At 36.5% G+C, this 23,184-nt stretch overlaps 3 protein-coding genes across 3 annotated transcripts in view; 2 read left to right on the top strand and 1 right to left on the bottom strand.

The window, feature by feature from the left end:
• The window catches only part of LOC120336373 (fibropellin-1-like), a 276,545-nt gene that overhangs the window by 158,323 nt on the left and 95,038 nt on the right, over positions 1–23,184 (top strand). The window lies entirely within an intron of this gene.
• LOC120336144 (transmembrane protein 62-like) lies at positions 608–7,802 on the top strand. Its single transcript, XM_039403752.2, has 10 exons — positions 608–981; positions 1,915–2,164; positions 2,719–2,898; positions 3,192–3,410; positions 3,702–3,900; positions 4,446–4,556; positions 4,874–5,042; positions 5,429–5,597; positions 5,939–6,057; positions 6,966–7,802. Exons 1-10 carry the CDS (start codon positions 808–810, stop codon positions 7,329–7,331), a joined length of 1,956 nt encoding a protein of 651 aa, XP_039259686.2. The 5' UTR covers positions 608–807; the 3' UTR covers positions 7,332–7,802.
• Positions 8,282–21,547, bottom strand: LOC120335666 (nidogen-1-like). Its single transcript, XM_039403232.2, has 20 exons — positions 21,281–21,547; positions 19,850–20,116; positions 19,522–19,646; positions 19,302–19,364; positions 17,123–17,277; positions 16,301–16,447; positions 15,744–16,001; positions 15,028–15,246; positions 14,132–14,241; positions 13,501–13,609; positions 12,948–13,325; positions 12,175–12,393; positions 11,338–11,450; positions 11,154–11,256; positions 10,979–11,077; positions 10,573–10,794; positions 9,942–10,253; positions 9,700–9,835; positions 9,241–9,359; positions 8,282–9,011 (listed from the first exon to the last, which is right to left on the bottom strand). Exons 1-20 carry the CDS (start codon positions 21,461–21,463, stop codon positions 8,905–8,907), a joined length of 3,444 nt encoding a protein of 1,147 aa, XP_039259166.2. The 5' UTR covers positions 21,464–21,547; the 3' UTR covers positions 8,282–8,904.

Below are 23,184 nucleotides of genomic sequence, written 5' to 3'. Positions count from 1 at the left end.
AAAAAAACTTCGTTACTGGGTCGGAGGCTCAATATGAAACTATGAGTAAAAAGCGGTTTATTTACAAATAACTAGCGTAACAACTAATGTAAAGCAAACAGCTAGAGACCAAGTGTCACAGTGATTAATGGGACTGACGACTCAACGCGTCCAATAATTCTTTAGATCGCTTGTGGGTTTAATCTGCTTTTGATTTTGTCAATCTTCATACTTCGGAATACTGATTTGGATGGGTGAGTATGAAGTATACGTGGCTCGTTTTACACATTAAATTTAGAGCGTGGGGAATTACGATATTTATTTAGCTGGCGATTCGTTTTGGTTGCCCACGACTTCCCTTCCCCAGTGAAAATGTGTGTTGGATTTCATTTATTTTTCAATTTCGTATGTTTTAATGGATGGAAAAAACAAAATTGACTATGACTTTTACTCGATATTTTAAACAGAAATTTTACATCCATAAAAATTATAGTCGTAATTTTAGCAGGCACAAGTGGCCCGGGTGAAACATATGGTGGGCTGGATCTGACCCGCGGGCAGTAATTTGCCCACTCCTGTGATTGAGTAGTCTACGGCCATGCTTTGGCGACGTTGAATCGTATTTCATTTTCAAATAATCACATTTAATAGCTGTGTTAGGCATAAACTACTACATATATGCATTTGTCTAATTAATAACTGGTGACTGAACAAAACGTTATTCTCATTATACACGAAATTTTATCGAATCCAATCGATCGCCCAATTTCCTTCAAAACAAAATCGAGACCGAGGCTATAACGTGAATTATATTTCTTCGAGTAGATTATGGGAAGGACAAGATTGCTTTCAGTCTGTCATGTATCTCTGATTTCTTCATTATGTATTATTGTTTCAATCTATGCATTTTATAAACCGGAACCTCGGTATTTTCACGAGATGAAATCAAACAATGGACCATATCCGAGTGACAGCAATGATAATTTGTTTTGGTTTGTTCAGGTGAGTTCTAGGATAGGATAGGATAAGATTCCTGGACAAGAGGAAAACCGATAAGACGGCTTAATCATATGGTGAACCACGGCTTCTCGTCCGGTTACCAGTCCAGGTATTTTATCTTCAGAAGCATGGTCTTGTCTTAATGGTAGAGGAAGCCTTAACCGACCAGCGGTGACGTGAACCACCCTACGGCAGTGAGGAGTCCAACAATCTTCTCGCACATAATGCGCAACACCTACACGCGCGCATTGAGAAATCGTAAAAACAAAGCTGTGTTACATCAGATGGGCCAGGGGTTGTAAACTACCGGTAGTTCTATACGGAGAATATTTTCCCCGCAATGCTCAATTATACGGCGAACCACGACCTCTGGTTATCAGGTTACAGGGAGGAATTTTTTTTTATCAAAATGAACGTTTTATATATTTATATGTATAGACGCGAATAGAATTGTATGTACCATGGTTAAGAGCAGTGATAGTCAATATCATATCAGTTTTGTCTGTTATATATACTATGTTAGGGTTGCCATACCGTCCGGAAAATTCCGGACATGTCCGGAATTTAGGGTCAAATTTTGCCTCCGGGAAGAATTTAAAAAATGCTCAAATGTCCGGAATCCGGAATTTTACTGCATCTGCAATTCTACTGTGCACACTGCTAATGCGGAACATTGTTATTTCGTACCGTGCGCATATTTTTTTACTACGAAGTCATGAAAATAGTCATGCACTGTCCGGAATTTTGCTTTTTCAAATATGGTGACCCAATTCTATATGTCATCTTTGTTGATACACCCTTGATTATATTTATGTATTTCATTACGCTGCAAATGTATATTTTAATTATTTCGCTAAAAAGTAAGGACGGTATAGCTGCGCTTCAATTTTATGCATCGATATAATATATAGATTTCTCTATTTTTTTATCAATTAGGTATCAGATATTCACACCAGTAAATTTTGGAAATCGGACCAAGTTGAAGCTTTTGATGATTTTTGCAATTCTACTCTTTCTACAATAAATCCGGAATTAGTGCTTGTTACTGGAGATCTTACCGATGCAAAAGAAGAAAACAAGATTGATTCTCGACAATTTGAAGAAGAATGGAAAATATATCACTCTATTATCACGAAAAATAATGTCACAGAAAAATATGTGTGGCTTGATATCCGAGGAAACCATGGTAAATCTTGAAAATTGAACGTTTTTATGTTGAAGTGCAGTACGATAACGAATAAAATTTGGACACCCCAGTCATGTGCTTGAAACTAAAAATGGGTACTCCCGAAGTATGTGAACCAAGATGGCGGACTTCGAGAAACGTAGTATGTGAACGAGGTTGGGATTAGACCATAATTTCAGGTACAAACAATACTGGAGTCACTTGGCTAATACGAGAGTCATTCGGCTAGTCCCTGAACTCGTAATAGAACTAAAATTGGTTAAAACTACATGGCCTAACCCTAAACTGATACACATACTACGTTCCGGTGTCCACCATCTTGGTTCACATACTTTGGGGGTACAGAAAAAGGCACATTTGTACTCTCATTACTTTCTACGCTATATGTAATTGATTGGTTAACTAATCTAACCTATCCTATTCTACAGTCATGTAAAATTATGTCATTTCAATATTGTATATAATATTAGAAATCCAACAGATTTGTAAATGAATAACATCTTACTATTATCATTTGCTCTCCCTGACACAAATTCTTTTCCTTTCTTGCACAGATGCGTTCGACGTCGCTCGCGCAAATGATCCGAATTCTAATTACTATTTAAAATATTCTGGTGACAAAGGAAAGTTGTCGTCTGCTGTTTATCAGGTTGAGAAACAGTACGGAAAATACTCTTTTATTCCTGTTGATGCGACCATGATACCAGGCCCAAGGAGACCATACAATTTTATGGGTGAGAATATTACAAATTGTAGATTGTATATATACCTAAGTCAAAACATAGCCTACTACTCTACTGCGTGGTAGCTTGCTTACTTCGCCTGCTCTGATCGAAATTTTGCAGGACTGAGCACGCGATGAAAGCTCTAGGTAGATAAAGTCTTCTGAACGTGGCGGATTTAAACGCGTAGCAATGCCACCCAAGCGATAAACTTAATGAGAACATGGAGGTTGTTTTAACGTGATTCGTATAGCTGGGAAAGAGCTAAACTTCTCATTTTATCGGTTATTAACGTTCTACTTCAGGGTATCTTTCAGAGAGAAGCATGGAGAAACTTGAAAATTTCGAGCACGAAACGGCCAGCGATAATTTCACTATTTGGTACGGTCATTATCCAACTTCCACCATAACAAATTTTCCTCCCAGACTCACACGTTTGGTTGGAAAGAGGGGTGGCGTATACTTAGCTGGACATCTTCATAAATACTGCGGAAGGTCGGAAATATATGCCGTCAATCCTCATGGTATTTGTTTCTTCGTACTCGTGACAATATTTGATGTATTTTTGTAGATTGCATCAGATTTAATAAAGTTTTTCGTACGTAGTTTGGGTAAAAACTCGATTTTATGATAGGCCTACAGTAAATGTTGAGTGAGCTGACTGTGAAGTGAATAAATAAATTTGGTTTTAATTTGCAGTTCACAATGACGTACAATTATTAATTTTGTGAAAGAGATTTAATCGTGAATATAAATTTTAAAAAAATGTGACAGAAAAGTTTTTATTCTATCAATCAAAATTTTTTGTTTTCTAGGTTTTTTAGAGCTTGAGTTAGAAGACTGGAAAGACAACAAAATGTATCGAATCGCTGCCATAGATCATGATATATTCTCATTTACGGATTTAAAATACGGTGAATGGCCCGCAATTGTTCTGACAAATCCTAAGAAATCCAAGTTCATGATGCCTAATGCAGAGCCTATAGGAATGATCAAACAATCAAGTCATATTAGGTAAGTTCTGCACTTGGGTTTATATCGCGCTGGCTAGTTCATGAATAATGCCGGAAATTGTTCTGATTCCTTCTCGTGTTAGTAGAATGTAGACCAAGGAAACAATCGAAATATAGACATTGTAAAAACACTAAGTAAGATTTATGTACATCACTGCATATATATATATCAATTAATTTTCTAAAATGATGTCACGACTCACGAGCCCCTTATTTTTGGAAAAGCTGAGAAGCCCGTAGGCGTAATAGATATAATCACCGTTTGCATAGTATAAGCAGTAGATATAAGGTCTGCTGCTAAACATTAAGCACACGCTTCGAAACAAATAACTGACTAACTAATCCCATACCCGACATTCACTGGTAACCGAACGAGAAGGCCGTGGTTCACCATATGATTAGGCCGTTTGATCGACTTTCCTCTCACCCGGAATAAATATGTAAATCACATCCTACAGATTGTTTTGTTTGCCTAAATTCATGGACGGTAGAATCTACGTCTCAGTTTCCTGTTTTGATTTACAGTAAAACATCAACTTATTATAGATTTCTTGTGTTTGGTCCTTGGAAAATAGTGAGAGTGCAGGTACGAATCGATGGAATATCAATGGAGGAAAAAGCTCGACGAGTTTCTGGAGGCCCTTTGTGGGTTTGCAAGTATGGTCATGAATATTTGTTTCCTAAGGATTCCTACTGGATTCCAATCAATTTTGGTTGATTTGATTGGAATTGGATACTCGCGGGCCGAGATAGGGGAGATACACATGCTTGAACTGTGATAATGACGTAACAATCAGCGGTATCTAGAACACCATGAAAGCATAAGAGTTAAACTATTTCACTTAAGTTCGTCGGGTAAAATCAAATCGTTACGCGGGCTGTAATTGGCCCGCAGGCTCCGGTTTTGAAACCACTGGCTTAAGAGGTTTTTAATATATATATATTTATTACAAGTGGTATTGTTTAAATTTCAGGTGGAACACCAGTTTGTACCGTGTAGGAACTCACGACCTAAGCATTACTGTTTCTGACTCGCGTGGAAACAAAAAAACACTCAATCAAAAATTTTCATTAGATTCGACGTGGGAATTAGATGTCGACACGTTTTCCGCTTTTATTCTGTTGACGGATTTTCCATCCTTGGTAGGCTATATTATTCTATTTGTAAATGTAAAATAGAAACCCTAATCATAGCTCATTATGTTGTGGTGCGGCACAGCGTTTGGAATACGCTCGCCGCCGCACCTCTGATTACCCTGCGTGGGTTCGAATCCCATGCGGGGATAGTTATGTGCGAGAGGATTGCTGGACTCCTGACTATATGATAAGGCCGTCTTATCGGCTTTCCTCTCCCCCGGGATAAATATGTAAATTCTATCCTTTTTAAAGCTTCTTGGTAAGATATTAGGTTTGGACTTTCGTCAGCCGGCATAGAGTAAATGCCAATCGGCGACAGAGTAAAAGTTTCTTCGTCTCCATCTTACATATAAACTTACTTGCATGGTAATTTCAAACTTCTACTTCTCCAGTTCTTTTATCTTTTCTACATGACGTCAATATTATATCTCATATTCATCCTGTCAATACGTTTTCATCGACACGAAGTCTGGTGCGGTTCAATGACGAAATGCCGTTTATTGATGGAAGATGACATCTTTTATTATGGAACAATCGCGTTTGCTTTAAACATCATGTTTGGTGAGTCACGTTACTGTTTTGAAGTATTCAACGCTTGCTGAGCGTTTTGTTATTTATGCCCATTTAAATTTTGTTTATTTCTGTGAGAAGATAATTAAATTCTCGCACGACTAGCCGCAATAAATATATAGTGCTTTTCTCAAAGTAGGCTACTGTCCACGACAGTCTGTTACTGGTCTTCTCAAACTGGCCCTCGTCCTCTCTGGGGGAACACGGGGTGGTGTACTTGGGGATACGAGCAAAGACCTTCACCATAGGAACAGTACTACATGTACCACATATTAATTTAAAGTAAATTGACTTTATTTTATTTAATCCTCTGACTTATTTTTTTGTTGTAGGTCCCTGGTTTATTGGTGAATTAACCAGGGGAAATATCGGTATCTGCTTCGCTTTCGGAATGTTCATCAATGGTGAAATAATTCCCGAGGGATGGATTCATTACAATGGCATTTGGAAGGCAAGTACATACCTTAAAATGCTAATATTTTAGAACAGGGCTTTACAACCTTTTTGGTGGAGCAGAACCCAATCAAACGTTCCAGAGCCTCGAGGAACCACTGTGAAATAGTTTAAATTGTCTTATAAATAATATTTTGATAAAAAAAATATATTTATATGAAAGCAAGCCCAATTCTGGCCAAACAAAATGATCTTTGAAATGTCGACAGCTTATAATGGCAACCTAATAGGGTTTTATTTATTTATATTTAAACAACAATAGTATAGACCTGACATGGGCAAATTCTGTACAGCAGGCCAAATCCGGCCCGTTGGGTTTTTCAATCTGGACCGCCTGATGCTGCCACAACCAAACTAAAACCAAATTTTGATGTTTAGGCTAAAAAAAAATAGCTCAAGGAATTTGTCCTGATTCCGATTAAATTTAGTTTTGGCACTATGTTTATTGTTTTCCACTTTTGCTTTTGTAACGCTGTAAATAAAATGCTGTCCATAAAATGTAAATTTTTTATATCACGCTTACATGGCCCGCCAGTCTAGATGGGCAAAATTTTTTGCCCCTGGTCCAAAAATCTTGCCCACCCCTGATATAGACTCTCGGATTTAAATCTAACCTTGCGAACCCCCTAGACCAGGGGTGGGCAACCTTTTTTGGCTCGAGTGCCAAAATCTGCCAAATTTAACAACAAAATTCTTCCGCGTGCCGACCAAAATTAAAAACAATGTTTAGCTACTTTCAAAGCAAAATTACACAACACAAGTGTGCCAAGTTTGGCACGCGTGCCAGGGGTTGCCCACCCCTGCCCTAGACTGTACAGGTGGAACCCAGGGGACCGCGGAACCCTGGTTTACACCACCGTTCTAGAACACTATCATGAAGATTTGACATTACCATTTGTTTTTCAGATTTTAACGCTATACTTTCCTGAAATACCATTATTAGCATATTTCAATTATTCCACGGAAAGAAATAAAACACATACTATTCAAGGATTTGCTTCGAAATGGCGGATTTGTTGTTTTCTTTGTTTTTATGTTTTCTATATTTATTTACACGTGAAATCATGGCATGAAATTTTCTTGGCATATGGATTAATAGCTGGAATTTGTAGTCCTGCGTCATTATGGTGGTTATTATTCATTATTCACAAAACTTGGCGAATTTATCGAAATGGATCACAGAATGCTAGTTTGAATGGAGAAAAGCGATCATTGTTTTGCAAAAGTCAATGCAAAAGTATCCATAAATGTGCAATAAAAGTTGGAAATTGAGTAAATTTTAATTATTTCGAAGGGTGGGTTCGGATCGATTTTAAGATGATTTGTCCAAACCAGGGGTGTGCAACATTTTTCGTCGGTCGGCCATGTAACCTACTTCAGACATTTAGCTGGGCCCCACTAAAAAAATTAGTTTTTCCATGTACACAACAAAATTATTGACAACCAGATCTCTGCGGGAAAGGCAAGACCAAGAGAATGCGTCTATCACTTAACCTTCCAGCAAAAAACGGACGGGGCAACACGACGAAAGATTTTTAAAGCAGCGACAAGAGCAAAAAAACACGTATTATTATCCATGTGAGCGCCTTTTCAAACATGAACATGAATTATCGAATTAATAGATTGATCGAAGACAGTGTTCAAAGATTAGTTTTATTATTAAATGGGTTTTAATGATAACGACAAGTTCGAAAATAGAAATGATATTCTACAAAATTTAGCCTAGTGACACGTATTACTAAAAAACGAAAATGATTATTTTTCAATGAGAACTATCTATCTTGTATACAGGGAAGGCAGTGTTGTAGATTATTCCTACATAGATAAAGCGACAAAAAACAAAAGCTTAAAAATTTGACTACAGCAAGAACTCTTTAATTGAAGCCTTACTTCTCGGATTCTCAGAATACGAAAATATATACTTGAATACCTGCTGTAGGATATTAATAGGAATAGCCGCTTCGTAGGACTCAGTCAAACCCAGCTTTTGCGACTTTAACGGTTTCACGTAGTGTCATCTGCCGCAAGAATATATTTATAACCGTCAGTGGTTTTATCAACATTCAGTTGAAAGCTGAGCACTGCATTGAGCAAACTTTATACGCTGTTAACCTATGTAGCACTGCATGAAATTAATTTGGGAAACATATCCGTAGCAGCATTTAAATAAACAAAGACCCGCAATTCATAACAAGGTAATCTATATACAAGTTAACACAACATTGAGTGTGTAATTTCATTTATTATACGGAAAAGTAAATTGGATGAAACACATTGACAAGCTGACATCGGAGCGATGCCAGAAATAAATAGGTAAGCGACCTTACTTACAAGCTAGCAAATATTACACAACATAACGCAAATAGGTAGATCATGTTAAAATGGTGTTTATTGAGTAATGTTAGAATTTTTATGCAATCTGTGTTCAATTGGTCAATTCACTAATTCCTCTGTGTTTGATCAAAAGACAAATCAGCTAAACAGCAACACGTATAAACGTGAATTAGTGCTAATAAAATTACACTTCAAATTTTGACAATTAACACAGAATGTGGTTTGGAGTTCAAGTTGTGGAGTGTACTTGAACGACCTGTGTGAAAACGTGATGATGGGAAACGCGTGTGTGAAAAGGCGAGTCCGCATTCAGAATCCAATCAAAAAAAGCAAATGAATAAAAGACGTTAAAAACAAAAGGCAAAAGCAATGAATTTGAAATAATTAATATTGTGAAATAAAGCGAACTAATGAGTGCGGACTTTTCCGGCACAAAGTGTCCAAATATTTACATAATGATGCTAAACGCTGAATTTCATTTCTCTACTGATTTTCGAAGATTCCAGTGCGGTTATTGGCAGTCTTGTGCACCGGGAGGACAAACACATTCTCTTCCTGTTGGTGTCGGTAGACAGAGGTGACTGCATCCGCCATTGTTGGAGGAACAATAGTTATAACCTGAAAAAAGAGGATTAAAAAATATAAGGCTACATAAGAATAAGCTAATATATTTGTAAGCTCTTGTTAGATCATGGTCTACTCTTAAACCTTCGAAAAAAGCAAGATACCGGTTTAACTTGCACTATTTTCAGTTCAATACACAATATTTTAGGTGCCTTGGAAAATGTTAACAATATATTGCTATATCACATATATTATAGCGGTTTCAAACTGTGGAACTTCTTACCTCTTGGGCACTGTGAGTGGGCAATTTCTACTCCGTACATCTGTCCATGGGCTCCTCTTGGACCGGCAATTGCAATGCTATCTCCAGTGCGCCAGTTCACAGCATGTACAACTTTTGATCTAAAAATATTATTATTTATTATATGATCCAACTGTTATGCATGTGTGTATGTATGTGTGTGTACGCCTACTTTACATCAAGTTGTGTGTAGGGACTGATTACTATGGGCAGGGGGTATATTTACTTGGCTAACTCAGACAATCTTCGAACTCGTAATAAAACTGAAATAAGGAAAATCGAAATAAAATTATGGCCTAACCCTAACCTGGTACACATACTACGAGAGCACTTTTGGGTCAAATAGCCAATGCGGTATATCATTTTTTGTATGCAAATGAAGCCATAATTTATCATATTCAATGATATAAAACATGTGTTAATTGTATTCTCAATACATACCCTCCCCATGAAGAATAATAGAGAACGTCTCCATCGACGGCGAGACCAAATGGATGAGGTCTGGGAACTTGTTTCATCTGGTAAATTGTTTCGCGTCCTTCTCCATCCAAACTCATGCACTCAACCTTGAAGGTTCCTGAAAGCCAGAAAATTTATAAAAAAATGAATGTCCGGAGAACTGGCGACGGGGCACAAAGAAAAACTAACAGCATATAGCAAAATATTTCACAAAATTCACAAACCTGCATCAACAAAGCAAACTCTCTGTCTGTAGAAATCGATTGTGATATCATTGGGAAGACCAAGACCTTCAGATAACAGCACTCTTCTATCGCTACCATCCATGTTTGCCACCCAGACCTTTGGTGCTTTTCTGTTCCAATCAGTCCAGTACATACGTCCACGGATCGGATCAACTGCAATACCTCGAGGATTGACAATATCTCCGCTAACAACTGTCATTCTGTTGGATCCATCAGCGCTTGCTACTTCGATACGATCATATTCGGAATCGGTCCAGTATACATTGCCACTCAAGAAATCAACGGAGATGCCTTTACAAAAAGAAAAAAATGATTATAGTTTTTACAGAAAAAAATTTACACAGATTTATATTCTCTTCATACGACAGTATATTAGACATCTTGACTACCGAGCTAGTAAACGATAATCAGTGTACAGGTTAGCCTAGAAATAGGTAGAAAATATGAATATTAGGACTACTAAATGAGTTTGGTTGCACAAACCATTCTTTTTTAATTCAAAATTGTTTTCAAATTTCAACATTTTCTCGCATTGTATTTTACCATTTTTGATATTTTTCATTTCGCAATTCCTCAAATATTTCTGCAAGCGAATAAAAAAATCACAAACCTTCCGGACTTCTCAGTCTGTCTCCCAAAAATTGTGCGCGAGAGCCATCGCCATCTAGCACGGAACTGTAGATTCTTCTTTTAGAAACATCAGTCCAATAATACTTCTTGCTAGAGCAATCATAACCCAACGCAATTGTGATTTGGTCGGAACGAGCAAAAAGGCGACGAGACACTGAATTTTCGCGGGTGACAGGCAAATCGATGACGTTGATTCCCATAGCTGTGACGTAATAGGAAGTTATCAAATCAGGATGAATTAGTTTGTGAATTGTTGCCAGCTAGCACTTTTGAGGACAAAAGTTACAAGGGCCAAGCAAAATCTAAAATAAACTTCAATTATTCTAAGTTTTATACTTGGACGGTTGTAATTTGTGTCAACAAAAAGTCAGACGTAAATAACTCACTTTGTGCAAAAAGCAAACGTCGGACTTCCTGGCCGACAATCGGACCTGTGGTAGTAGTCGGAGTTGTTACTGTTGAAGTGACTGGTTTGCTATTGAATTCTGAAACAAAACACATCGCATCGTTAAATTACTGGTAAGTATACTAGAATTCCAATCAAAAATGTACAATACATACTTCCACAATCCAAGTCCACATCTTCCCCGAATGTTGTTTCAACTCTCGAGTTGGTGATTTCAAGACCATTTTCATCGACGCAGTAGCAGTAAGTTTCCACACACTGAAATGGTGAATAAATTTACATTAGATTAAGCAAGAAATAAGAAAAAAACAGATAAGCATTCCGTGTTTTGTCACAAACCTGTTCAGGATTATAATCTCCATCAGCCTTGCATCTCACAACGAATTCGTTTGTTTCCAAGAAAATATTGCTGCTTTCGGCGACGTATGCAGCTAGTTGGCATGGCGTGAGACCTGAAATATTCAGTGGTTTGTAGTAAATATACAAATTATAAACGAGTATGTATAAAACGGAATCCTGCATGTTCACTGCAATCAAATAGAAAGATGACTTGACGCTTATGTTTAGGCCAGATGAATGTGTCAGTCGGTTGTTTATAGTATTAATTAGAGTATTCCAGGTATAAAAAAAAATCGTGATTTGCAATAATGCGTTAATATTTTGCGGTAATTAATCGTTTTGGTAAAATTATGTAGATTACGTAGAAACGAATATTAATTTACTGTTTTTTCAACATTATTTAAGTGGCTAGAAGACCTAAAAAGAGGCAATCGTGGACAAATGCCAGTTAGTTATGCACGAGGCAATACAGCATGTAATAACATTTCGAAATCCTCCATTAACTACGATTTGCTTTGAAAGCAGATAATTGAACTTTGGATCATGAATACGAGATGATATGAAGAGTTCCATCTACGATTTCCTTAAGGATAAATATATATGTGATTGAATTGGATAACAAAAAAAACGAATTATTTTTCCGATTAATTAAGGAAATCATTGTCACTCATCGACTCATGTATTTACAGACAATTAGTAAATCATAAATTGAAATAGATTGCGATGTCAGCAAAATTATGCTTCAATGTACATTGGACTTCTACCCCGGCTGTCAATAATAGAAAACTTGTACTGATCCATGTTTGATGCTTCTAAAATAAAATCAATGCAACTTACAATTCGGCATTTCTGTGCTTCTTGAAATTTCTTCGCCATCAAAATCAACGCACATGAAAGATCCGTCTGGAAGTTGTTGTACTGGTTCATATGCGCCTGATTCCATACATCTCGGCATGAAGATTGAATTTGCTTCGCTACCGGCAACGATTCGGTCCGTCTCTGCGTTTGATCGGTCTTCTTGACATGGTGTTTGGGCAGGTGGGGGTGCTCGTACGTCTGTAATGAAAAAAATATTTGAACGTAAATTCGCATAACATTCGCGAACATGTTGCACCGGACATTATACATAAAGAATATAAAGCTTCTCTCGTGATTACATGCGGGTAAAACAGTACTTATGGCATCTTCTATTTTTAACCACAACATAGGGGCCATATTGTACCCCTTGATATTCTAACTAATCAGTTTTCGGATCCGAAATAGGGTGTGAACAAGTAGAAAGGACTGTTCGGTACATGTCGGTAACCACTGTATCGGCATAATTGAAAATATCAAGCATAAATAATGCACAAACGGTGCTGGCAAAACGATGTAATTTGCTTGACTTTCAAACTTTTTATTTCTCCTCGGCATGAATATTACCTGATGGCAATTACATAAAGATTCAACTCTCAATCGATTTTATGTCAAATTCATTGCATGTCATGATTTTGATGAGAATAATTTGAATCAGCTTAATTTAATTCTCAAACTGCTGTTTTATAAAAATCTTAATTTCGTTTTTTATAAAGTGGTCAAACCAGTAAAAATCTAACAGCCAAATTTTTCACCTGAGCAATCAAGCTGATATCCGACTAATGGTTCAGTTCTTGTTCCATGAATTTCTTCACCAGTGTCTTCGTCAACACACCAACAAATCGAATTATAAGTCAAACACTGTCTGGGGGCAAAAGTGCCGACATCTGTGCATGTAGGGAAGAAAATTTCATCAACGATTCCTGGGTTTTCCCGTTGAAATTGTTGAACTTGTTGCAATTGTCGTTCGCATACGGTCTGGGTGGCAGGTGTAACAACCACTTCGGGTATTTCTGGTTCTTCCGGTTTTTCGACTGGAGTCTCAGATGGAGTTGGCTCCGGAGTATCAGGTACGGGAGTATCTGGTACAGGAGTATCCGGTACAATAGAAGGTTCGACTGGTCGCACACCAACTGTTCCAAAAACATTAATTATTCATTTTTTAAATTATTCAGTGTAAAATGATTAGAACAAAGGTGATGTAATGGAAGATATAACTCACGATAACGATAACTGTGCGAAATTAATTTCGCTTCTTTGCCAGTATGTAGATTGAAAGGATTAATTAAAATTATCAAATCAAGTTACCTTCTTCAGCTGGACGGATACGACTGTTGACTGCAAATCTTAAGTTATTTTCGTCAGGGAAAAACTTCAGGAAAACTTCCGAAACGTCCACAGCAAGATCAGCAGGCACCTGTAACGCGAACAATTCATTATCTGAAATAGTTACGCAGTGGTTCTCAACCTTTTACTGGCCGCGTACCACTTTACTGTTTTTTTTACTCTGGTCGCGCACCACCGACCCCTTTTTGGGGTGGGTAACAACTAACAATGTGACAAGAATGGGAGTATTTTATAAAGTGACACAACATCTTTTGTGATGTAACATATAAAACGGACGACGGCGTCCCCAAAAAACGGACTGGTAGTGCTATAAGTTCCATTCAACGAATATATACAGTAGGAAAAGCGTTGCCGCCATATTCAAAAGTTAATTGTTGCAATAATTCTGAGCTGCTAAGCTAGCAGGCTGAGAATCACTGGCCTAACGGAATAGAATGTATTCAAGTTTTGAACTGATAGAATCTCGCATTATATCGCTCTGACCAGGTTATTGCCAGCAAATTACTAAAATTCGTGAAACAATGCCATTGAATCAGGCTCATATGCGACATCTAATTTTTATTGTGGGTGATATATTTTGAATGGATTTTACCTCTTCAAATGATGCTTCACAACCTTCGAACCTAATGCTTTGATCAACAGTGAAAATATGCTCCGTATCTCCAACAATATAACGACGAGTGTCTCTGCTTCTGATAGAGTCTACAAATGGAATTGAAATGTTTTTTATGAAAAAGAAATTTTTGTTGTGTTTTGTAATCCCGATTAAGGTAAAAATGGATAATATAAGACTATTAACTATATTATACCAAATGAAGCTATTTAATCCATATTCAAAATCACGTGCCACAGATATTTTTTTTAATGTGGATCAGATAGTACATTTTTGGACATAATAATGTAATGTGCCTAAAGTCACAAAACATACATACACACACACATATATATATATAATGCCATAATTTCTATTAAGGCGGAGATGTGAAAATACAATAAAAGACAATTATCTTAGGCGTGGATACGGGTTTCCCCTGGGGATTTCCATTTGATTCTCAGCGGAGATAAACTAGTTTTCGTTGTTCCAATATGTATTATACATTAGGTTATCGTTAACAGAATTTTCAGTAATATAGTGACGATTTTATAGTTGGCCATATTTAAATACATCATAGAACAAAATGGTATTTAAAGTATAACGACTAAGAAAAGAATTTACATAATCCCATGGGAAGAAACGGCATCGGTGTATTTTTAAATTCAAATTTGGCGCCCAATGTGTCTATCATCCAATCCTATCCAGGAGATCAGTTTGAAGCATGGGACACTGATATAGTATTGGTTCATGCTTGGAAATTCAATTCAAGTATTTTGATAAGACGAACAAATCTCGACCCTAATTTGATTTAAACCTTTACCAATCGAGTATTGTTATTTTCAAATTGGCAGATCCCCAAGTTAAGTTATTATAACAACGGTTCCAATATATACCTGCTCCAGTTCTCTTGTATATTTGTGTATAGTCGTCAACGTTGATATTCTCTCCCTCTTCGACAGGTGGAAGTCGTCCGCTGAAAGTCATTCTTCCGTTAAGAACTTTGCCTTCCCCTCCCTCTGGATCGTTGATGACTTGGTCATATTCTTGTCGGATTCGGAATTCGTACTGACCAGTGGTGTAACGAATGTATGTTTCGCTGACAATTTTCCCGCCTTCAGGAAAATGAAACATAATTTACATATTTGAATCAAATCGGCCTCAAATAGAAAAACGATCGTTTTTTCGATTGCACTTGAAAATGAATATGATTTTGTACATTTTCTGCTACGTATTTCTAAATCTAAACCATAGATATTCCAGCAAATTTAAATAATTTATCCATTTAATCTTTTCCTGAGTATTTGTTTTAATTTTAAAATTAGAAATCCTGCAATTATACATAAATAGGAACAAAACAAAATTATAATTTTAATTTTTTTAAACAATAATTTTTTTTAGGTTTAGACTGTTGATGGCGCTAGATGCTTCCAGTCACTGCTATACGTCGTTTTTTTATTGGCCTTTGCTGCTGCCTCGGTTTCTTTTTCATTAGCGCACTTTTTGGTAGTTTCCTTGATGAATCCAACAGCAACAATATTTGATTACGGGACATTTGGTAAAATTCCTTGGGTTTGCTAAGAATAAGTATATAAACCGTAACTCGACATACCAGAATACTGGAATCCGTTGATAGCTGGTGCTTCAGCTTGAGCAAATAACCATCCAAGAGTAGTTCCAAAGATTGCCATGGGTTGAAGGGCGCGGTAGAGTTTTGCAGAAATTTCACCGTTCATGACAGAAAATGCTCGGCCATCTTTGGTCACAACGTAAGAGTGCATGTCTACGCCTTCTGCAGTTTCGTTGGACCATGGGTCTGACATCACAATCGAATAACCATCGACTTGCCCGTTGTATCTGACGTCGTCATCTAAAATGCGAAGAAATATGTAATATTGGCAAGTAACGTTATCACAATATTTCAGGCAGTAAATCGGGCGCTACAGAAGTAAAATATATATATACCAATATGGAGGTAACTAATTTTGTTCGCCTATTTTACATCAAGTTGTGTAAAGGGTCTGAACCCTGTGGGCAGAGGGATATTCACTTGGCTAACACAGACAGTCCCCGAACTCGTAATAGAACTGAAAAAAGAAAAATAGGAATAAAATTATGGCCTAACCCTAACCTGGTAATACACTACGGGAGTACCCAAAATCGACCTACCTTCTCTGATACATGCATATCCATTCCCAAAAGATCCTTCTGAACACTGGCAACAATAGCCATCGGCAAAGGCAGTACAAGTTGAGAATTCTGGATCACACTCCAAAGAATCGCAGTCTTGTTGGTCTGAACCGTAATCTTCATTGACTGGAAAATGAATATATAAGTCATAACAGGTTCAGTTTATACCACAGGGTATAACAAATTGATGGATGTATGTGTTGTCATATCAACACCATCCTTTTCATTGGTTAAAGTGAATTAAATATTTTCAGTTTGGTATAATATTCTACATTTCATTGCCAGAACGAAAAAAAAGCAATACATCGTCTTTTGTAATTAATTAAATCATATTATAAAAACACTTATGCTATCGTGTTCCCCCGAAAATAAGACTGGGTCTTATTTCAATTTTCTCCCCAAAAATAACACTAGGGTCTATTTTCGGGGGATGGCTTATATTTTCATTCATCAAAAACAAAATTACAAAGAAATACCAGATTTTCAAATATACAAACTATGAAAACCGATATCCATTTACTTATAAATAACACGTTTTTATTCAAAATAACTGCAAAACATCATTTAGAACGTGTAGTAGAGATTTCTTGCTATTGACTAAACTAGATCAAAATTCCCGGTATTGATTAGGTCTTATTTTAAATGGAAGGGCTTATATTAGAATTATTTAAAAAATTCGGGCTAGGTCTTCTTTTTGGGGAAACATGGTAATATAGATATACGATAAATTTGTAATTAATTAAATCATATTATGTATAAATACACTTATGCTACATTCACTTAGTTATCTGTTGGACTTACAATTTACTTCCGGAACTTCAAACCCAGATTCTCGTCGATGATGGATTGGTTCTGCTTTCAGATGATGGGAAGGTATTTCTTCTTCTTCTTCCAAACTCAGCAGGACACCACCGATTTGAAAAATCCATTCACCAGTAGACCAAGCATTTCCACCCCTGGAGAGGAATTGTATTAAAAACATACCATTGCTATTGGATACAATAATGATTGTATTGCAAGAATTGCCGATAGGATTGAAACTGTGAACCGTAATTGAGACAGGACACCGATAGTACCGTTACAGCCGATGTTCGTATTACTCGTATTTATATATACTTCATTACATTATTTATATATTTACAGTATCGTCGCGTTATGCCATATTTACATTGAAAGAAAAACGAGGGGCCGAACTATTTTGTAAATGCCTTAGGACTTTGCAGCATTCGGCAAAAGGAAACGCAGTGTTTACATTCATCATAGAAATACAAGGGAGAAAGACGCCGAGATCAAGTTTTTTTGCCAGAAAACAAAAATTATTAATAGGCGGAAACTGGAACGTTTAAGTTGTAAAAAATGCAACAAATAATTCCTCTTCTGTCAAAATTCCAATTTAACTTGTAATTAAATTTTTATTGCTCTGCCTAATTCGTCATAACACCCGATAACGTAGGTGTGAAATTATAAATAAGATTATCGTAAAGAAGCGCTGACAACATACCGACTCAAAAATCGAATTAGCATTGATCGAATTACACGAATGATTTTGTGCAAGGGTGTTTCAACATGACTGAAACACAAGAACGGATATTTTCGTGACATTAATTGACAATGCAAAAACGAGAAATTTCCATATTATACATCTCATATGGAAATAAACCTAAGCATTGGAAAGTATCTTAATTATTTATTAAGGCATCTAAACACGTAAATGACGAAATTTTATTTTCATTAAAAATATGCACGATCGACTGAGGTTCATGTATATACATACTATAATATTTCTGTTCCCAAAATGTAGGTACATCTTTAAGTAACTCGTGTTTAAATAATTCATAAACTGTTTCTCGCATTCTAGACATTGGTAGCAGAGTCTACGTAAGAAGTAAGCGGAAACCACATTAGACATTCTTGCATCCACAAAAGTCATTAAATTTATAGAAGTCGTTGAAGCAATTTTATTATCTGTCGCAGCGAGCGCATATTACTTCACGTTGAAAGTCGTTCAAGTTGTTTTTACAATATTTCAACGGTTTTTGCCGAAAATTTACATTTGTTTTTGTTTTCTAAAAAATGTTCAATGTCTCTTTCATAGGGAAAATATAAACGCACTAAACGTGTTAATTTGTAACACCTGAAAATCAAAATGAGTTTAACCTGAATATGAAATTCCAAGTTTTTCAATAAAAAAGGGACTTATACGAAACAATGTAGATTTTAAAATTAAAATAAATAAACGGTATACTGATACATCATTTATGAAAATATATTTTTTTCTTAATGAAAAGCTGATTTATATCAAACCTCGCGAAGAAAAAGTAGGAATTTACCACGATTTTGCCACAAAATAGATCTACGTGTATTTAATATAATATTTTTTCACTCGGTAATGCGCATCCCTAGTTCATTCATCATAAATTTGTCGTCAAAAAGTCATTGAAATATAACTTTTACATAAAAATTTGCAACATAAGTTGATATATTTTTTGCATTCTGTACAAATGCATCTAATATTTCTTCGTAGATAGCAAATTATAAAAATGATTTCCAATTAAAATGCCCGAGTTGTGGCAGTAGCTCAATTTAGATTGGGTGATTGGGAAAGTCGGCTACTTATATAGTTCGTCGATTAAAGTATCCAATTATAGTCTCGCCAATTTATGCAATTGCAAAAGCGCAAGTAGTGGAAAGCCGATATTTGCGCAATGCTTAACAATCTGCATTCAATCAGTCTGGCATTCAGCCAGCTACCCGAGGGCGCGAGGTCAATTAGGCTGATAAGGCTCGGTCATACATGATATCGATATTTCCTATAGTTTGATGTGCAATTTTCCTATGAACCATACTTGGATATTTGTTAGCGCGTTGACCCGTAACCGGAAGTTTCTGAGAGGTCAAGAATCCGTGAAGACATTCCTTTATTTTAGGCTTTAAATTTACTTATATCAATAATTTTATTCTAAAATGGTTAATTACTCACTCGAGAAGTTCCGTAGCGGTCATACTTTCCAGCTGGTCACCTCCTTTGTCGCTGAATCCGGCCCTATTTATACAAACATACAGTATTTAGAATTGGCCGTGATTAAGGAGCGAAATAAAATCCTTACATCAAAGTTACATTGTGATTAAATCAAGATAAGACTTAGATGTTCCATGATCAAATATAATTCGGATATAAAGATTATGGTCGCGCTTCTTACTTTGCTATCAGCTGATTCCTGATTTCTTCTGATTGTCCGGCAGCCAATTCGTCATCAGCGTATAAAAATATTGCGAAACTAGAAAGATGATTCGACACAACGACACATTGAAACGTAAAGGTTAGCTGTAAATAAAAACATTCAATTTAATTTTAGTAATTATGACATAGGAAAAGTCACACGTAGAATTCATGTTTTCCATGAATAGGTGACTCTTATTATTATATTGCATTGAGTATTTCAGATAGTAAAATCCAATTAGATGATAGTTACAGGGTTTTAGACAGACCAAGTGTATTTCAACGTTCAATAACGATGGAATTCTTACCCCGGGATGCTCTGGGCTTTCTAGCCTGACCCATGTTACAATAAAAGCAGATTTAGCTTCGAAGGCCTCGGCTGTTTCAACAAAAGCTTTCTGAATATCGTTGGTAGCTCTGCTAAGAGTAGCTTCATCTTTGTGCTCTTGATAATAAATTTCGCTTGCATCCGTATTGTTGAGATTAAAACCGAATGGAACCAGAACTGGTTCAAGCAAATGTTCCTCAATTTCGTGTTCTACGACACCCAGTGTTACGAATCCATCTGCATTGACCTGTAGAGATATGAATGTAGTAAAAATAATTGGATTTGCTGATAAAAGTTACTTAACAGTAACTTATTTTTCCACCACATTGTAAATAAACAATACAAAAAAAGAAGTAAAATGGTACTTCAAGGTGAAAGGAGGCGCGAGACACCAAGACTGGTTATCGAGCAGTGACACCCATAGTGACACAATTCTACCCCCAGCGACACAATTCCGATTAACATAAAAAAAATTATTTTTATTCGGTAATTATCTTATTCGAGAAATTTTCAAAACATCTCGCATTTACTTAATTCTCACAACATCAGTTATCTGTTTTAAACTTCCATTGATCGGCACTCAAACGAATAGATGCAATGATGTCTTTTTTAAAGTAGATGCGTTTCCGTTACACGTGCGGTATGTCGAGATTTGAGTAAAAAATAAAGCCACAAAATAGTTGAAGCGTGGAGCTTTTCATTGTCACAAACTGGATGCCACTAAATTGGATACATTTGTAATTGGCCGTTCTTTCAGTGTAATATACAATATACTCCTAATAGAAAACGTGTGATAATTAGTGGTGAAAACACGGTAACGATACTTTATAAGTAGGTGGTCTATTTCAATCCAGTAATTTCTTTGTAGAATATGAGCCCAAACGAAATCGCACTGCGAATTGTACTTTTTATCTTTTGTTCATACTCGGTCGAGTCCTATTTTGTGTGCGGAATTACCGTGTCCTGGATGTCGGGAAATAATAATAGTGTACTAAAGTGGTCCAGACGTTCACAGGTTTTAATTATAAATTGTTAAATTAAGTAGCACCTAATAATGACTCATTACGCGGTTTCCTATTCCAATTAAAAGCAATATTAGGGATAAGACGGCGAATTTGATTAGTTGGACTCTCTTCATGAGTGAACAAGGAGTGATTTAATCCCAGCGATGCAATTTTATCTTCGGTAAACACTTGACGGCAATAATACAAATGAAAATTTCGTTTCATCAATCCAGATTACTCTAATGAAAGATATCGACCATTGATAGCCAAATTGATTTAATTTTGCCCGCTAAATCGGCAACTATTGTATATCCATCTTTGACTTAAAAATGAAAATGTGTTTCGTGTTCAATTTCAACTAATATTTCCATCGTCAAACTAAAATACGGTGCATATTTCGTCCTCACCTTAATTCCGTTATAGACACTATCGTAGAAAATGATCGGTAAGTCTAATTCAAATTGCGGCGAACTGGTGTTGTCTCCCTTCGGCACTCGATGGTCATTTTCCCGATCAAATGGATAAAAGTCATTGAAGACGGCCGACTGACCCACCGCAAAAACCGCTAATAGTACAGCAACAGTCTTCATGCTACAAGCCTTAGTAATCAACTGCTGTCACCCCGAAGTCGAACTGATACGTCTAACCTAAGCTACTAACCCTTATATATAAAAAAAAGGTGTAAGTTAGCACGACGGTATTATTAGCAAGTATAGACATATTTATACGGCAGACTTATTTTTGCGAACAAAAGAAAATAGCGACGCTGTGACATTTTACGCTGGCCTACTTATAATATCATAAATAAGGCGAGGGATCTCGCCTTCACGCCGACTTCATCCTGTCTCGGCGGGAAGCTCGCTGTCTGGAAGCACTCGTCAAACTTGGGAGCGCGTAATGTGTCGAGACCAGCAGTTTGTTTCATCAGATTGCCTTCTTTCCTGCTGTGCGACAATTTTCGCACGGTCCATTGTAGCGATCCAACAAGTCTTTGTTATTAAATCAGCACGCAACTTTGATTATGTATGCATGGACACGAGTACAGCTGTCGAAAATTAGACAAAACCCGAAATAATATTCTGTCAGCTAAAATTAAAAAATTATAATTTCAGAACGAAGCTCGTTTACGGATGTGCAATATTCACAGAATTAGTATTTCAGTTTTGTTACCGCATTGAATCTTGTATAATTGTTTGCATTGCTACATTATTTGAACGTTCCACTTCGTTATGTTTCAAAGTACTTTGTGGCCGAGATTTCGAACTACCAAGGGTAAAGTATTTCCAAAAACCAATGTATGCTGTACGTTTAGTTAGGATAAAGTTCCTGGTTATCGACCAGACCGGAGTAATAGCCCGTAATAAATCTAACATAACTAACAGTTGGGGTTACGTGAAACTAACTACCTTTCCTTGCTCTACAGTCTATGCCTTTGCGCAGCTGGATCCGTATGCGTATAATTCAAGGATGCTGTAGCAAGAGTGAAAATGACTATTCTATTCAATTCAAAAGTCTTGCTGCACACTTACACAAATATATTTCTGTAACGTTTCGTCTGACCGAGGTCAGACTTCTTCAGACAAGCATTAATCTAACATATAATAAATAATGACATAGCGGGATAAAATAGAATCAAACTTACGCAGAAGGATCGCTAAATTTTAGCAGGGTCCATCATGTCTTCGATTCATCTATATGCGTGGGGACGTTAACATAGCCCAATATATTACTGGCAAGTCATACACTGTCAATGGGCAATTTTGAACAACCCGTCTGAATGTGTTAGGAATAAATTTAAAAAGCCAATTATTTTCAGCAACTTCTCAAGAACAAGCTGTAAAATGAATGTGAGACACGAAGGAATAACGATTGCATAAAATAGTCACTGTTCATTTTTATCATTCACTCATCAAAAATTAAAAAACCAATAGATTCTTGATGTGGTTTTCTTAAATGTAGAACAAACGTATGGTACTGATATAGCGACGTAGTTAGATCGCGTATGCCGCTTAAGATGCGTTCCGTGACTTCCCGTTCCGTGGGCATATTTTATACTTACGCACAAACTGGTCGGTTTAGCCGTGGTCGAGGAACGTTATTAAAACATCGAAAATATGAAATGACACTCAAGATAAGGATAGGGAAATATATATCATTTTATCACCCCAAATGCAGCCATCAAATAATGAATAATACGACTAATACATTTCTTCGAGCGTTTGCCATTTTTCTGGCTGCAAAGAATAGTTTCGAAAAACTCATATTTCCTCCGTCGCCCCAACTCTTCATATTCGGTTCTACTTTTCTGTTT

The sequence above is a fragment of the Styela clava genome, chromosome 2, assembly GCF_964204865.1.
Source record: "Styela clava chromosome 2, kaStyClav1.hap1.2, whole genome shotgun sequence".
Classification (NCBI taxonomy): Eukaryota; Metazoa; Chordata; class Ascidiacea; order Stolidobranchia; family Styelidae; genus Styela; species Styela clava.
The sequence above is the reverse complement of the archived record's forward strand: the minus strand, read 5'-3'. Positions and strand labels throughout refer to the sequence as shown.

Excerpts from the sequence above, each read along its gene's own strand:
- LOC120335666 (XM_039403232.2), bottom strand. The coding sequence starts at position 21,463 with ATGAAGACTGTTGCTGTACTATTAGCGGTTTTTGCGGTGGGTCAGTCG. Across the intron at positions 14,242-15,027 it reads ATACAAGAGAACTGGAGCAG|ACTCTATCAGAAGCAGAGAC; the intron begins GTATATATTGGA and ends TTCCATTTGTAG. Across the intron at positions 13,610-14,131 it reads GTGAAGCATCATTTGAAGAG|GTGCCTGCTGATCTTGCTGT; the intron begins GTAAAATCCATT and ends TTCGCGTTACAG.
- LOC120336144 (XM_039403752.2), top strand. The coding sequence starts at position 808 with ATGGGAAGGACAAGATTGCTTTCAGTCTGTCATGTATCTCTGATTTCT. Across the intron at positions 2,165-2,718 it reads TGATATCCGAGGAAACCATG|ATGCGTTCGACGTCGCTCGC; the intron begins GTAAATCTTGAA and ends TTTCTTGCACAG. Across the intron at positions 3,411-3,701 it reads ATATGCCGTCAATCCTCATG|GTTTTTTAGAGCTTGAGTTA; the intron begins GTATTTGTTTCT and ends TTTGTTTTCTAG.